This window comes from Chionomys nivalis, chromosome 2 (genome assembly GCF_950005125.1).
Source record: "Chionomys nivalis chromosome 2, mChiNiv1.1, whole genome shotgun sequence".
Classification (NCBI taxonomy): Eukaryota; Metazoa; Chordata; class Mammalia; order Rodentia; family Cricetidae; genus Chionomys; species Chionomys nivalis.
In genome coordinates this window covers 103,497,243-103,514,562 of record NC_080087.1, presented here as the reverse complement: position 1 = coordinate 103,514,562, position 17,320 = coordinate 103,497,243, and the positions used below count along the sequence as shown (strand labels likewise).

Genomic DNA, 17,320 nt, shown 5'->3' with positions numbered 1-17,320 from the left:
CCACTGCACAGGGGTTTCAGGACCCGCAGGCGTGAAGACTTGAGGGCTAAGGGACAGATTGGGTAGATAATAGCCAGAGAGATGTCGCTTCTATGGTGGAGGCTTGCAAGGATGGGGTGGACATTACCTGTGTGGCAGAGAGAGATCTGTGATGACTGCCCAGACTTGGCCTATGTGGCAGAGAGCTGGACCCTAAGCTCCTGCAAGGGAAGGGCAAGGCTGGTCTAGCCAGACAGTGGTCACGTCATCTCAACCAGCTAGTGAGGGCCTGAGGCTTTGGGTCACAGTGTCAATTCCTCTTCCTGTTCTTCCCTGAACTCCATCTGCCTTTGAGACCCCTGAGGATCTGTACCCACCCCAACCTCTACAGACACATACCCTATTGATCCATACCCACTCACCCCTGACCACCCTCTCCATTCCGGTAAATCTTGATGGGCTCAGGGGCTTCCCCCCGAAGTATGGCTCGAGGCGGCCTCTCCCTTTGCTCCCGCTCCCAGGGAGAAAGAGGCCTTGGAGACGACAATGACGGAGCTAAGAGCGAAGGCAGACATTCGGGAGGCAGAGACACAGAAGCTGGAGGTCACAAATGCAGAGCTGCGGAGAAGCCTCTTGCTGCGGGCAGAGCAGAAAGCCGAGCTGGCCCAGCGGAGTGAGCGGAGCCTGCGCGAGCTGGAGGCTAGGTGGGTCCCACAGGGGCTGCAGGATGGCAGGGTCCCTTAGACTGTGAGATGACAAGTGAGAAACCAACAATGCGTCAGGGGCAGGGGGCGGGCAGGGTATCACACAACCCACATTCCCACACCTCTGTCAGCCCAATGCCTGGCCCTATGTATACAAACCTCCCATGTTTATACCTCACCCAGACACACAGCCAAAGGCTGCTCTCAAGGGGGGCACCATGCAGCTTTGGGGCTCCCTGGGCTTAAAGGGGTTTGTTAGAATTTCCCTGCCTATAAGTCTTGTGGGGACATCTCTGAAGAGACCACTGACTTTGCCTTCTGGCCCTGGGCCTCAGTCAGGGCCGCCTGGAACAACTGGAAGAGAAGGTCTCTGGGCTCAGGAAGGAGCTGGCCACAGCCCGGGAGGCACTAAGTTCAATGCAGCTGCAGAGGGACATCGTGGAGTCTGAAAGGGAGAGCCTGCGTGATGCCCTGGCCCGGGTATGTGCCCCAGTACACATCGTCTTTGCCTCTGTCCTTACCCACACAGCCTGGTCCGCTACCAGGGCTCCTGGTCACCATCTTTGTACACCAGCCTCACTCTTGACACCTTGCCCTCCCAACCCTTCTGGCCACATCTTCTAGGGAATGCTCCCTGGGCCACCAGTCACCAACTCTAATCAGAGCCTTAATTCTCCTGGGAAGAATCTGAAGCCTCTCCCCGGAGCCAACTCTGGGTGACCACCACACCTTTGCAGGCTGAATCTAGCAATGCTGATTTGGAACTCATGGTGGCACAGCTGAAGTCGGAGGGCAGAGAGCATCGGGACTCACTGGCCAGGATGACTACCTTGGTGGAAGGGCTTTCCCAGGACAAAGACACCCTAAACCATCTGGTGCTTCAGGTAAGGCAAGAGCCAAGGCCTCAGTTTCCCCAAGGTGCCCCTGAACCTTCTCTATGGGATTGTCCTGTCATCCATCCCTCAGAACGCCTTCCTACCTGGACTGAGACCACCATCCCAAAGGTAGGTGCTAGAGATGGGAAATAGACCTTAACCACCGACGCTGGCCAGTCCTGAAGCAGGGGTCACAGCATCTCCATGGAAGGCCTACTTGGGTGACTGGCTTGTGGGAACTAGAGGTGTGCGGTCCACAGATTAAATGTCCTCCTGTCGGCTCTGCAGCTGGAGCAGGAGCGGGACCAGCTTCATGAGCTGCAGAAGATTCTGAAACAGGAGCAAGCCGACGCCAGGGAGCAGCTGGCGCAGACAGAGCAGCAGCTAGGCCTCCTTAGGGCTGAGCGGAGAAGTCTGCAGGAGACTTGCGGTCACCTGGAGCAAAAGCAGGGACATCTAGAGGGGCAGGTGGCCCTGCTCGGGCAGGAGAGTGCCCAGCTTCGGGAGCAGGTGGACCAGGTGAGACCAGGCAGTGAGCAGTCACACATCTGTCTTGCTATTGCTGGTTGTACCTCTAAAGAGGGGTGGAGAGAGGGCTCAGGGTACACAAGCTTGGGGGCCTGAATTGAGGTTATCAGGACCTACAGAATGGAGGAGCCAGCAGCAGCATATGCGATCCCCGTGGGAGCTTCAGTGAGCAGGGGAAGGGAGTTTGTAGAAGGGAGATTTGAGTCAGACCTGTTCTCCACGTTTGGGATGGGGCTCTGCTCCTGGCCCCTGGGACATGGTCTGTGTGTTCACAGTTGAACTCGCCTGTCACTCATTGTTTAAACATCTGTGTGTTTTTTAGTTCCTGTCTTTTGGTTGTTGGATATCTTTGGGGGGTTTTGTTTTATGCTTATGTACAGATGTACATGCACATGTGTGTGCATTCATATGTGCATATATCCGTGTGATGGTCAGAAGACAACTCAGGTGTAATCTACCTTGGTTTTTTTTCTTTTTATTTTTTTTTATTTTAAAGTGTTTAAGTGTTTTGACCTTGAGTTTGTCTGTGCACTACCTGCATGCAGTGCCTGTGGAGGCCAGAAGAGGGTGTCCTAGAACTGAAGTTACAGATAATTGTCAACTGCCACATGGGTGCTGGGAATCAAACCAGGGTCTTCTGGAAGAACAGCCAGTGCTCTTAACAGCTAAGCCAACTCTCCAGCCCCTTCTACCTTGTTCATGAGAGAGGATCTTTTGCTGGTTCAGAGCTCACTAAGCTAGACAGGCTGATCAGTGACCATGGGGGATTCCTTGGTCTCTGCCCAGTGCTGGGACTACAAGATCATACCACAATGCTCAGATTTTTTTCAACATTGGCTCTGGGATTGAACTCAGGTGTAAATGGAAGTTTCTATCCTGCCCAGTCCGGCAGTCATTCAGTTCCAACAAAACACACAGAGGCTTATATTAATTATAAACTGTTTGGCCTATTAGCTCAGACTTATTATTAATTAGTTCTTACAACTTAAATCAACCCATAATTCTTGTCTATATTTAGCCATGTGTCTTGTTACCTTTTATCAGTACAGCATTCTTATCTTGCTTCCTCTGTGTCTGGCTGGTAACTGCAGACTGAGCCTTTCCCCTTCCCAGTCTGGTCACCCTGCCTATACTTCCTGCCTGGATATTGGTCAATCAGCATTTTATTAAACCAATACAAGTGACAAATCTTTACAGGGTACAAGACCATTATCCCACAGTACTCTTCACCCACTGAGCTATAGGAGAATCACTCAGTGTGGACTGAGTCTGAAGCCATTTTGGTCTTTTACAATACATTTTGTGCAGAAACTGTGTCTCTGGTGGGTCTCAGACTTCTGGCGACATCCGGGAATCCTTGTTTCATGTGGAACAGTGTGACCTCTCCCCATTCTCAGGCCCTTATTCTTATAATGTTCCCCGTTTTTGGTAAGATATAATCAGTATGCAGTATTGGTGACAGACAGGACAATGAGTTGACAATGGTATGCCCTGTGGATGACCAGTCACCAGTCCAAAAGCTTCCCTCATAGGCTACCCAGTTCTTGCTCAAATTCCTAAAGTCCCAGGAGCCTCTGGTCCAACATGGAGTACCCTGCACTGGCTGTGTGGGTCACTTGTACCAGGGTTCTCTCTTTCCACACACCCTGTAAGACTCATCCATGTACGTGCATGTAGCATAGCTCTTTGCTTTTGCACATAACTGCATGCTGTGGTAGGTATAAACACAGTTCCTTCCTCACTGCTTCTGCACACCTGTGCTATTTCTGGCTGGGCAGTAGACACAAGGCTCCTGAAAACTTCTGTATACTCATTCCTCAGTATTCTTGAGCAAATACAAAGAGTGAAAATGGGAAGGAGTGTGCTGATTCAGAAGTGGCTCTAGCATTTCAGCTGCTCCTTGACCTTGTCAGCATTTGATATCATCCATTTGATTTTTTAAGCTCTTCTCTGTGTGATATTCTACATGCTAAGGCTTTGATTCCTGTTTCCAAGGTAACTAGTGGTGTTTTGGGCACATTTTCAGGCACCTGTTGAATTTGTGTGTCTTTTTTAGGATTTTGCGTGTTTTGTAAATGTAGATTTTGTGTTTTGGTCTATGTAGGAGTTTTTCATATATATGGATACAAGAACTCTGTCAGACAGATGTACTGTGAACGATTTCTCCAGCTATTGTCTTATCTTTCCATTTTCTTGTTCTTTTTTCTTTTTTTGGTTTATTGAGACAAGGTTTCTCTGTGTAGCCCTGGGTATCCTGGAACTCACTCTGTAGAACAGGTTGGCCTTGAACTCACAGGTATTCACCTGCCTCTGCCTCTCGAGTATTGGGATTAAAGATATGCACCATCACCCAGCTCCATTTTCTTAGTGATATTTTTGAAGAACATAAAGGTTTAACTTTGACAAATTTCTTTTACATTTTTAATCATTGCTCTGTTTTGTTGTGGTGGACTTGTTGTTTTGGTTTGGTTTTGAAACAGTAGCCAGAAACTCACTACGTAGCCCACATTGGCCTCAAATGTAACAACCTTAATCTCCCTTAATCTCCCTAACTGCTAGGATTATATGAATGAGCCACCAGGCCAGGCTTTCTTTATCTTACAATCAGTATTTCCTATGTCCTGAAGTTTTCCTAAGGACAAAATTTCACCTTCTGTGTTTTCATGTGGCCTTGGTTGAGGCCTTCCGTCCATTTTGTATCAATTTCATGGATCTCAGAGTATGTAACAACACAAGCTTTGTGACCATCAGATCCACTGAGTCAGACACTCCCTCAGTAAGACTTGGAAATATGGATTTCAGTTACCTTCCAGGTGACTCCGGTATCATCAGAGTGTGAGAAGCACAGGTGGGCAGGGTGGGGTGGGAACTAACACGTGCTGTCTTCCATGCTAATCTTCACTTGACCAGTCCCTGTTTCAAGGGACCCCCATGTTTGGGTTGCCTTGCTGGGTGAGTTACTGTCCTGTCATTGTGGCAAAGCACCTGACATATTAGTTGTGGTGATTTGAATGAGAATGACCTCCATAAGCTCATATGTTTGAATGCTTAGTAGCTAAGGAGTGGAACTGTTTGAAAGGATTAGAAGGATTAGGAGGTGTGGCCTTGTTGGAGGAAGTGTGTCACTGAAGGTGGCTTTGAAGTTTCAAAAGCCCATGGCCCCCTCTCTCTCTCTCTCTCTATCTCTCTCTCTCTCTCTCTGCCTGAGGATCAGTAGCTCTCAGCTCCTTCTCCAGTGCTACATGCTCCTGCCATGATGACACTAGACTAAGCTTCTGAAACCGTAAGCAAGCCCCCATTAAATTCTTTCTTTTATAAGAGTTGCCTTGTCTGTGGTGTCTCTTCATAGCAATAAAAGAGTGACAAGGACATTTAAGAGTGCCTTGCATTTGGGACCCTGATTTCCAGGGGTTTCCGGCCATGGTCATGTGGCTCTACATTTCTGGGTCAGTTTTGAGACAGAATACCATGTTGGCATAAAAATGTAGAAAACGGAAAAAAGAAAGAAATAGTGACAATTTACATCACAGAAGTCAGGAAACAAGGAAATAATGACAAAAGGGACAAGATCCCCCTGTGGCCTGTTCCTAGTGACCCATTTCCTTGAGCTAGATCCTGCCTCCTAGTCTGCAGGGGTGGCCCATAGTTGGCTCACAGTTACAACTCGAGTCAAGCCCTCTGTGGACAATGGAACCAAATAAGACTTGGGGTATTCTTGGTAACTGAATTCCTCAGAACCATCACAACCCAAACTACAAATGAGCAAATGCCTTGAGGAGAGAAGAGGCCCAAGTGGCTGTTCCCTGCCCCAAGAGCCCCGCTGCTCTAGACACTGCTGCTTCTGCAGCTCTAAGGCTCCGAGAGGTCTTGCCTGGATTCTGTTGAGGTTCCTGGTGAAAACACTAGACTCCACCCTGTGCTGCGTCTGTACCCCTACATCACATGACCAACTCCCCGGGCACTCACAGTCTAGCAAAGGTTGCCACTGAGATTGACAGTTGGCTCTCACCTAGAAACACCCAGTTCTGTCACAGTGCACCAAGGTTTCAGAGTGGCCGGTTTCAGAGTGGCTGCTCCCTCTGTTGGAAAGTCCATACACAATTTGAAGGGTGTCCATATGCCCTTCGATGGGTGTCAATGCTTCTCATGTCTACCCACCATCTCTACGGTCACCTCCATGCCACTCTGCATAGCATTCCTCTTCCCGTGCCTTCTCACCTCCTGCAGCCTCTTCCCATTGGCTCACTCTCTTCATTGTCCCACGGTCTCTCTTTCCCCCCCTAGGTCACCTGCAAGAAACAGGCCCTGGAGAAGCAGCTGGCACAGAGCCTGCAGGATCAGGAGGCTCAGATGGACGTTCTGCGAGAAGCTCTTCACAAGAAGAACACTCTTTCGGAGGAGCAGGCCCAACTACTGGCTAAGCAGGAAGCCCTGGAAAGACATAGTGAGCTTGTGACTAAGGAGGCAGCCGATCTGAGGTACCAGTGAGACCACTAGTCGGGGCACACCTCTCGTGATCCTGCCTTCAGACAGCCCATGGGGTTATGAGTTCAGAGGTGCTACATAGACACAGTGACATAGGACAGGGCATGTCTGCTGTCAGCATACGGTATTATGGGTTGTACAGAGAGGAGGCACTGCACCTTTGAGATGGTTCAGTGTTAGATGAGGTGCCCTGGGGTCACCTTCCTGAAGACAGGGGCAACCCTATGAGACCAGAAACTCAGCTCAGACCGGTAAAAGAAAGATATGCAATTTCTTCCTGAAGAATGAGGAGTTCAGGCCGGCTGTGTCTAGAAGCTTCTAGGACCTCAGAGATCCTTCCCCTCCTCCTGCCGAGTGCCTCCAAGATTTCATTTCCAGGGAGACACCTAGAGGTAGCAAGAGAGCCTGCCTGAACTTCTATCCAGTGGCTGTTCCCTTACAGTTCTGGGAGCCAGAGAGACAAAACTGTGCAGCCTGGAGAAGGGTCCATGCAGGGAACCATGGTCCTGACAGTGGAGGTTGGGGAAGCCCCACAACCAACAAGACAACATCCAAAACTTAGAGTGGGAACACGGAGGCAAGAACAGTGGTTGCTTAGACTGGTCCCACAGCCTCTGCTGGGACCCAAGGCCGGTTGGTGCTTTCTCTCTCTAGAGCCTATTCAGCCATGGAGGGCTGGCTTCCTGGAGGAGTTCCTCTGGGAACTCCAGAAACTAGGGCCATGGGGAACTAGAGGGACCCAGATCTTCAGCTTCTCAGAACCGAACTTTCTGAATAAAGGCTGGTGCAGACATCCAAATGGCAAGTTTGGGGGTGAACAAGAGCAGAGTGGGTCCTGAGCCCTGGAAACAGACTGCTACCCAGAATGTAAACCTGACTTCCATGAGCCTGGTCAGAGTCCTCCATGGGTAGGGCCCCGCCCCCACATTCCCCTGGCTCCAGGCTTGACCTCTGGACCCAGGGCCATTGCATATGGCAGCCCTGAAGGACCACCAGTGTACCATGATGGCTGGTTTTAGTGGCAGGGCCACTTGGGGACTTGCCTGAACCAAACCTCTCTCCATTCACGAGTACTGGCTGCTCATCAGTGAGATGGGCCAGGCTTACATCTGTATACATGATGTATACACCTGTACATCACAGTATAGCTGGCCCCATATGCCTTCCCCTTGTAACACCAGGCTTCCACTCGTGACCTCAACCACAGTGAGTTGCTCCTGGGACTCTGGGAAAAGAAACTGAACACACCCTCAGATTCTCAGGTGGTGAGCAGACAGACACCAGAGGGTCAGAGGTCATGTCCCCTAGACAAAACCAGGTACAGTTCTAGGAGGGGCCTTCAAGGCAGCCCAGAGGAAGGATGTTCTCCATACACAGCTGAGAAGAGCACCTTGGCAGAGGACGTATTCCCTCGTAGAGTGGGAAATGTGTAGTTAACAAGAGAGGCAGGCTATGGTGAGGCCGACTCTGAGGTTTCTAGAGCTTGTAGCCTGGGTCCAGAGAACTTTTTCCTCACACAGCAGGAGGTCCTGGCAGATTTCTGGTGCTCTCCAGGACAACACAGGAGCTGTGGCGAAACTCTCAGACTGGTCAGGGGCAGTGGCCTCCCTCGCCCATTGAGAGCACACCTTGATGTCACGTTATGATGCACATTAAATTGAGGTGTTCATGGTGTCACCAGAGCTCGGGGACAAATCATGCTGGTGGCTCTGGGCTGGCAGATCGCTGTCAGCTGACGGTCAGGAAGTCAAGCCATTGGCAGTTACCCAACTACCACCCCTGGGAGCGGGTACTATTGTGGGGTGGTACACCTCCCTCCAAGACGTACCTCTGAATGGTAGCCTCTGCCTTCAAAGCTGGGCTGCATTTCCCACAGTGGATCACACTGCCTGCAACACTCCAGCTCTGCTGGTTGTCCTGTGGGTGACCCCTCCCTTGCCAAGGGTGTGATGCTGCATGCGTTAGATGCACCACCATGTCTACAACAGTTTCCCATTTGTTGGCATTCCTGTCAAATCCAGCTCCCGCCCCACATAAAGCCATGGTGAGCAACCTGTCTTGCCCTGGGTGAAGTCAGCACTCTTAGTCTTCCCTAGCTCTCCTGCGCTACCGCTAGGCATGTTGTCTGTAGCCCTTTGCTAATCTGGTGTTATGATTAATGACACTGCCTGGCTGTACTTTGAATTTCCTTGGGCTCTGCTCTCTCATGGTACGGTAAAGTACATTTCATGTGCTTTTGTCTTGATTTGAAGCTTTCTTTGTAACTGTTATTTTTCTCATTTTGCTGACTTTGTTAATGATTAGCAAGAACTCTTTACATAGGATAGATGCTTACCCCTATGTTTATATAGTACATACAGATTTTCTTCTAATTCTGCCGCTTGTCATCTTTTTTTTTTTTATTTTTAAAGATCAGTTTCTAAAGTTAGCAGTCGAAGTGATGGGTTTCATTACCTGCCCTTTCCTTCCAACTTTATTTATGAAATCTCTTCTATGGAAAACCACCCCTTCCTCCTTTAAGTATATCCAGATCTGTTGGCCTCTTTATTTTTTTTTTTAATTGTGGCTTTCGTGTCAGGCTTAAGAAGATTAAAATATCTTCCGCATATGTTCTATTTTTACAGTTCTGAGTTATTCTGCGATGACTTGCTTATTTTTTTTTTTTTAAATTTGGCCCGAAACGTGTTTTTGTATAGAGTGCAACCGATTCTTACATGTTCAAACTAGGAGACACCTCGGGACCACGTGGTGATGTGCCTTCTCTCTGATGCTTCTCCACAGGGCCGAGAGGAACTCTCTGGAGAACAGCCTCTTTGAGGCTCAGCAGCTGGTGACACAGCTGCAGGCCCAGCAGGAGCAGCTAGAAGGAGAAGCCCAAGCTGCTCGACTGGCTCGCAGGGCTTTGCAAGGTGCGGTAGTGGGTGGGCCCTCTCTGCCCTGACCCCCAAGTCACTGTTGGGGTGAACTCAGTTCCTATAGGTGCTGTTCTCCCTCCCTGGGCCCTGTAAGGGGAGACCCAAGGGCTTAGAGCTTGTGTGGGATGTACGGGGGCCGCCTGGCCCGTTCTGCTCTGTGGCTGTGGCCGACTCTGAGCTCAGATCTGAGGTGCAGTCACAAGGATGGTATAGTGGCTTCCTGCCCCACACCCTTTCCCAGTGTTTGTGTCCCCACTTGGACTGCCCACCGTGTGCTAGCAGAGGGCACCGTGATCTGACACTCCTGACCCTTCGCAGTGGAAATGGAGCGGCTGAGAGGTGACTGGGAAGTCCGAGAGGCAAAGCTGCAGCAGGATCTGGGGCAGCTGCAGCAGCAGGCCGCGCAGCAGGAGCAGGAGGCACGGCTGGCCTTGGAGCGCCAGGGACTGGCCCACAGAGAGGACCTGGCACGGCTGCAGAGGGAGAAGGTCTGCCGTGTCCTCCGTGTCCTCCTAACAGGCAGAGGTGGAAGAACAGGGAGAGGGACCTGGCAGGGAAGGCCTTGCACGGTATGGGGGAGGGGTAGCTGATGTGCTGAGCAGGCTCTTGCTCGGAGAAGGAACTGAGCCTGAAGATCCATTATCCTGGCTTCAGGCTATTATAGAGACCAAACAGTTTCACATCTGTCAGACTGTACCACTAAGGTCTTGCGACCCTGAAGGCCTTGTTTGTTCCATCCCATTCTTCTACCCACACATCCATCTATTCATCCATCTGTCCATCCATCCATCCACACATTTACCCACCCATATAGACACGCACCCATCTGTCTATCCAAACACACATCCATATATTCATCCCTCCATCTATATGTATATCCATCTACCTGTCCATCCATCCATCCATCCATCCATCCATCCATGCATCTACCTGTCCATCCATCCATCCAGTCATCCAGCCAGCCAGCCATTTATCTATATACTCATCCATCTTTATGTCCATGCCCCTGTCCCAGTGACATTTGGCAGAGATTCGGGAGCATCTTAAGATCTGCTAGATTACTATGGGGTGGCAGATACTGAGACCCAAAGAGGTCTGGGTCTCCCAGCTTCTGTTTGTAGAGAAGACAAAGGGAGAACTGATTGCTGGACCACCGACCCCTAGCTCTTCGGGGTTAGGAGGTTGATAAATCTCAGAGCTTCAAGTGTCTACCTGTCTCCCAGTCCTGACCTCACAACCTACCCTTTGCCTTGGCCAGGAGACCCTCAGTTTATCCCTGGCAGAGGAGAAAGAGGTGGCTGCCCAGTGGATGGAACGGCAAAAGGAACTGGTGACAAGAAGTACAGCTGAGAGGGAGGCTCTGGAGGGAGAAATTCAGAGCCTGAAGCAGGAGCGGGATGAGAGCCTCCTCCAGCTGGAGCATGAGATGCAGCAGGTGATGGTGGTGTGGGAACTGGGGTCCTTACCTGCTGCGCTCTCTTCTGGGTCCCAGCACAAGGGCCACAGTGAGGCTTCCCACATGTGGATGCGTCCCTTCCAGGCTGCAACAGCCTTGCGCTGCCGTGGGAATCCTGATGAACAGACATCCACACACCCACACATCCAGCCGTCTACACACCCATCCGTTCATCCACATGCCCATGTATCAACCATCCAGCCACACGTTCATATGTCGTCGTAACCAACCACCCCTTCACACACACACACACACTTATATATTCATATATTTCCTTGCACATCCACCCACCTCCCCATCCACACACTTGAATGTCCTTCCACTCATCCATCTTCCTTCTACTTACTTGACTATCCATCTTTCTTTCTATGCTCACTGACCATATCCATGGCCATCCAGAAACACACACAGCTCTCCATCCACATAGCTGACCATTAATTTGCCCAGCCATCCCTCTGTCAGCTTCCCTGGCCATCCATCGACCTACCCACTGAGATGCCCTTTCAGCTAGCCATGCATTCAGCTATCTACCCAGGCGCCCAACTCTTCATCCATGTGTCTGTCAACTCTCTCACCTGATCGGCCAGTCACCCCATTATCTGCAAGGTCCAGCCACACAACTCTCATTCAACCTGAGCCTTCTTCCATGCCACAAGTCTGGACACTGGGTTACCCTTGAGCCCAGGTTTTTCCAAGGAACTGGGCCGTCCTCAAGAATCCATTGCTGAGTAAATTGAGCAGACAAGTACACACACACAAGCATGCCATCACAGTGAGCAAGGACAATAATCTCTCTGCACTGATCACAAATTGCAAGGGGAGAATGTAGGTGGCTGGAAGAGGTAGGGGTTGTGGCAAGACTGTGTTTCTAATGAACTGTCAACATTCTAGCCTCATAAGGTATTTGACTAGTAGGAAATTGAGAAGGGCACATGTTGGTCTCCTGCCCATGTACACTCTGGGCATGGAGGTGTGATTTTTTTTATATATATATTTATTTATTATGTATACAGAGCATTCCTTCCATGTATGCCTGCAGGCCAGAAGAGGGCACCAGACCCCATTACAGATGGTTGTGAGCCACCATATGGTTGCTGGAAATTGAACTCAGGGCCTTTGGAAGAGCAGGCAATGCTCTTAACCTCTGAGCCATCTCTCCAGCCCCGGGAGGCGTGATTTTTAACTGTGTACTAGAGGAAGCTAAGGCCTTGCAAGAGGAGCAGGCTATGGAAATAGGAGCAAGAGGCTGGATGAGAGCATTCAGTAGTATCTGGAATGCATGTGTCAGTATGGGCACCAGGAGCTGTGTGAACTGAATGGCAAGGACTGCAGAGGAGCCCTGAAGGCCCTATGCACCAGGTTCAAGTAATGGAAAATATAGATGTTTCCAAGCAGGAGTAATATGAAGAGGGTTGGGGTAACGAGGCTGAATTCAGAGAGGACATACAGAGCTTAAAGCCGAAAAAGCTGCACCTGTGAAGGATCCAGTGACATCATCCCCATGGGTATATGAGAAGATGCTCAGAGAAGCAACCTATCTGGGGCAGTGGTCAAGGCCCTACACAGTCCCTCACTGCCATCTGAGACCACCCACCAGGCCACACCAGGCCACACCACCTATTCCCATCTGACTGAAGCTTCCTGGCTTCAGAATGCTTCAGAGAGGAGCATCAATAAGAGGAGAACAAGCAGAGAAAATGGCCTCCAATGGTTTCCCCAGACCCACAGCAAGACCACAATAACATTGTGCTCCAATGCTATAATCCAGAAAGCCAGGCATGTGGGCAGTGGTCACCACAGCAGCCAGGGGCCTCTCCCTGGCCCTCTGCCCACACCATCTGCTCCCCCTCATGTCAACATGAAGAAACAGTGCCCGGTGGGGAAGATCTGGCAGGCAGAACTTGCACGCCACACTTCTTGGAAGAAACTGACAATTTCAACCATAGTGCAATCTTCAGGAGACCCCAGGCAAGAAGAGAGAGTCTGCATGGACCAGACCTCAAAGAAACAAGACAACTGGTTATGAAGGACCATTTCCCCTAAATTCTCCACTCTTGTAGTCAGCTGGGCCTGAACTGTGACCTGCTCACCTCGCTGCAGTGAAAGTCACACTCTGTCCTTCATGAAGTTTTGCTTATGATTTCAACAAGTGTTTTCTTGCTATGTCCATTAGCAAGAATGGAAATCAAGGCCCCAGGTCTCAAACGTCTCACAGGCTAGGGGTGGGCGGGTTACCAGAATGAGGCAGAAGAAAGCAAGCATGCGTTCTGACAGGGAGAGGATCGGTGAGGAGCAAAGGGTTGTTTGTTTGTTGCTTGTTTGTTTTTTAATTCTTTGAAACATGAAGAGTGGCATTCCTGCCTTGCCACCTCTTTTTGGGGGGCTACTGTCATTCTTAAATTCCTCGGCGATGCAACGCATCCTAGCTGCCGTGGGTTAGATGTATGTTGGCTGGAAGCTAAAGGGGTGCTCTCCTGCTACCCCTACTTCTGACCAGACTCACTGTGAGTGTGAAAAGTGCCATGACCCACAACCGGAGAGTCAGGGGAAGGACTGGATCATCAGGAATGTGCTGTGCTTGCTGCTGTAGTTTTATCTCAATCAGGACAAGCCAGGCCACCAGTTTGACTGCAGCTCCCAGTTGGACTGGCCCATCACACTCCTAGCCTGCCTGTATTCACCAACCAGAACTCTCCCTGAGCCGGTATCCAAGGCTCTTAGGACTTCTCTGCCTGGCTTGATCAATGATATGACTGGGGCATGGTTGAAGTCTGTTTCCAGTCCTGCCATTCGTGGAGCTGGGTCTCCCCGAGTCTGGCTGCTGTATCCTGTTAATACCCTTGGTGAGACAGACATTCTTGGGATGTAGTGCCATCAGCGGCTTCTTCGTGATCACTGTAGGAAGCCTTAACCGGGATGATAGAAAATCATGAAACACCAGTCTGTCCAATGAGAACCAGACCTCTGGTCATGGAAAAGTGGGAGCGGCATGAAGGATGGTTGAACCCCCAAAGGGGAGATCAGGGTGAAGGAGTATGTTGCCAGTAAAGGCCTGAGTCAGGACCACCCCCTGCCCAGTGGCAGGGTATGCAAACAAAAGCTGGTAAGCCTGACAGAAAACTTAACATGGCATTCATCCTGTTGTGCCTCAGACAGGGAGCCCTAGCAGCTCTGCTGAGCTCCCTGACTCCTCAGCTCCCTCACAAGCTCTCTGTCTCCTCATGTCCAGGCGATGTCTCTGAAGGAAGCAGAGAAGAGCCTGCTGAGCAAGGAGCTCTCTGGGGCTAACAGAGAGCTGGAACGGACCCGCCAGGAGGCCCAGCACCAGCAAGCACAAGCTGAGGTGAGCCCCACTGACGACAGTTCCCAGGCAAGGGTCAGACAACTGCCTGGTCCTGTAGGGCCAAGCAAGTCCTGGCAGAGCCCCCAGAATACCCCCGTTCTGTCTGCTTCTAGAAGTATACCCCCCTCTTTGTGTCTTCCTGAGTCTTACGTTTCCCTGGCCTCCAAGTTTCCTTCTGGGAGAAACCACCATCTCAAAGGCAGAAGTAGCCAAGTGATTATGGCTTTCTATGCCTTGGCTCCTGCCTGTGCTGGCTACGGGCACTGGGATTCTTCTGGCCTGGTGCTCCCAGGACTTGATCAAGACTGACAGGAGAGCCAGGCTGGACCATATACTGGATGGCAACAGCCTGGAGAGGAGTAGACCCAGGCCTATGTCCCCACCTTCTGGTCTATATAGCACGAACCTTGCCTGCTGTGCTCAAGCTAGTTCTAATAAAGCCCAGTTGTGGGAGGGCATTCGACTAATCTTACTGGTGGCCAGCCTTTGACTCTTGGAGATCTGTTCTTGTTACCACATGGACGATGAGAGAAGATCACCCAGCAGGAGCAAGAGGCAGGTGCACAGAGGTGGCAGGCTCTTGGGGAGGATGTCCTGGTGGCTTTTATAGAAGTAGGCAGGGGCTGGTCCCCAGTGCTGTGCAGTAGGAAACGGTGTGGCAATTAGCTATGACTCCCCACCCCAGTACACATACCTTGACCCCCCATCACAGATGAGGACAACCTAAGTGGTACCCAGGTTTCAAAAGCTTCCCCTGGCTCCTTTTCCTCTTGCTCTGTCCTCTCTCACCCCCAGTCCCTCACTAGGGCTGGGCAGCACTTCCTTGGCATGGTCCTGGAGGAGTCTATGGCTATGATCTTCTTTCCAAGTTGCACCTTTACCAATCTCTGCCCTCTGGGCAGAAAAGCATCCTGAGACCCAGGGAGCTGCTGCCTCCTCATAGACCAACCTCTGCAGCTTCTGGAGCCTTCTCTCATGCTGGCCAAATCTCCCCCTGGGCTAGGGACCAGGCCTTCCAGCCAGCTCGGCTCCTCCGGGAGCTCATTAAGGGTTCTTTTGCCACCTAGGCTTAGAAAATGGAAATTAAAACCCGCTGAGAGTGGGGAAGTACAGCCAAGGAACCCCAGCTGTGGGGTGACATGGCACTGAGCCACTGATGGTTGGAGGGGCCTACTGGCCTGAGTCATCATTGCCTCCAGGACCTGGTCCCCAAGATTCACAGGGAACCGCAACCTCACTGAGTAAGCAATTCTGGACCATGTGGGCACAAAACCATTGACCTGGCCATCCTAGGTGACTCGTGCCCATTGAGAAGGAGAGCGGGGGGCCAAGGCCCAGAGGGAGAGGTGGGGTGGATGGAAGCCTCTATGTAGCCTTAACCCCAGGTGGTGGCCTGCAGAATGCAGGTGTGGGGGTGGGGCCTCCACAGATCGCTGGTGCCTCTCGGTAAAACTGCAGGTTCTGGAGGGGCCCTGACACCACCTGCCTAGATGTCTCGATCCTCAGCCTATCAGGCACAGTAGCCTATCATGGGGAAAGAGTGCTTTCTCCCAAATACTGAGACTTTGCAGTCCTGGGCAAGAACCATGTGAGGCCTAGGATGGGGCCCAGAGTGAGTGGGGAAGAATCCTAACCAGGGACTGTGTTGGGCCTCGTCAAGGTGAGGGAAGTAACATCGTCAGACAAGGAAGTGCTTCAGACTGAACCCAGGAGCTGGTGCCTAGAGGACCTCAGTCTCCTCTGGGTGCTCAGCAGTCTGCAGGAATAGTCTGTGGTGAAACAGGGCAGCAGACCTGGGCTGCCCTGAGTCCCTGGCACAGCACAGCTGCCAGGCTATGATGGCAGCATTCGACATATGGAAGCAGGACACATATGTTTAGGGCACATTCATTTATAGATGGTAGGATGGTAGCTGTCCCCTATTGCCACCACTGGAAAGTTCAGGAAACTGGGTACCAGGTGGACGGGGACGTACGTGGTGAGCAGTGCCCAATCCCGTCCCACATCTCTCCACTGGGATTTCTGCCTCCTTGCCCCATGCCAACCCGACATTGACCGTAGTGGATGCCCGAGGACCAGACAGACCTGGGTGACCTGAGTAGCAGAAAGTTTCACTGGGGTAGAGGTTCAGCCCCAGATCCATTGCTTGCCCAGGTAGTGCCACTGAGGGCAGGACCCCGGTGGTGGGTTCCATATAAAGTGGGCTAAACAGGACTGTTAGACAGAAAAGGACACCTGAGCCCCACCCCCCACCAATCAGGCCTTGTCCACTCACTTGCCACAAGATGATGGCTTGGGAATCCCGGAAGGAAAGTGAAGAGCCGTGGCCATGGGCCTCACCTCAGAGCATCCATACCACGTGTTTCATCCCATGGCCGGGCAGCCGGGCCACAGGCCAGCCTCCCAGAGACCCAGTGGTCCCTCTATCCCCAGGCCGCCATCACCGCCACGACGGAAGAGCTCCGGGCTCTCCAGGTCCAGTTTGAGGAGGCCATCTCCACCCACCAGAGAGAAGCCGAAACTCTGAGAGAGAAGCTCCGGGAGACAGCAGCCGAGCGGAGCAGTGTGAGGAGGGAGGTGAGAAGATGGTACTGAGAGGGGAAGGATGCAGGAGAAAGGAAGATACCACAAGACCAGCAAGAGTCAAACGGACTTCCCCATTTGGCTCGGCAACCAGGGGCATCTCTCCGAGGAATGAAGTGGTACCTGGCTCCTGATATCAGCTGGGGAAAGCAGGCCATGGCCTAGCATCATTTCTAGCCCAAAGTGATAGATTGGGCTTTAAGAGACTTGACAGGACAGAGCCGAGCCACTGCTAAGAGAAAGCAGAGCTGCTGTAGTTTGCTGTAGGTAGATGTGAGGCCCAGTCGTGGCTACCACCGGTCCTGCCTCCCCCCAGGGAGACCACAGAGCATCTGTGCTCCTGTGGGGACAGTCAGAGACTGGCTACCCAGGGATACTAGCCGTGGACAATTGATAAGAACCATGGCACGGACTCCAGGGTCTCCCTAGCCTAACCTTCACCTCTACACAGT

At 51.5% G+C, this 17,320-nt stretch overlaps 1 protein-coding gene across 1 annotated transcript in view; it reads left to right on the top strand.

Annotated features, from left to right (window-relative positions):
- Crocc2 (ciliary rootlet coiled-coil, rootletin family member 2) overlaps window positions 1–17,320 on the top strand; it is a 61,055-nt gene that overhangs the window by 21,928 nt on the left and 21,807 nt on the right. Inside the window, exons 12-21 of the mRNA XM_057762817.1 lie at window positions 501–683; window positions 1,019–1,163; window positions 1,421–1,567; window positions 1,847–2,077; window positions 6,371–6,564; window positions 9,353–9,480; window positions 9,805–9,974; window positions 10,745–10,921; window positions 14,172–14,285; window positions 16,719–16,862. Coding sequence (XP_057618800.1) covers window positions 501–683; window positions 1,019–1,163; window positions 1,421–1,567; window positions 1,847–2,077; window positions 6,371–6,564; window positions 9,353–9,480; window positions 9,805–9,974; window positions 10,745–10,921; window positions 14,172–14,285; window positions 16,719–16,862 — 1,633 coding nt within the window. The remainder of the gene's footprint in view (window positions 1–500; window positions 684–1,018; window positions 1,164–1,420; window positions 1,568–1,846; window positions 2,078–6,370; window positions 6,565–9,352; window positions 9,481–9,804; window positions 9,975–10,744; window positions 10,922–14,171; window positions 14,286–16,718; window positions 16,863–17,320) is intronic.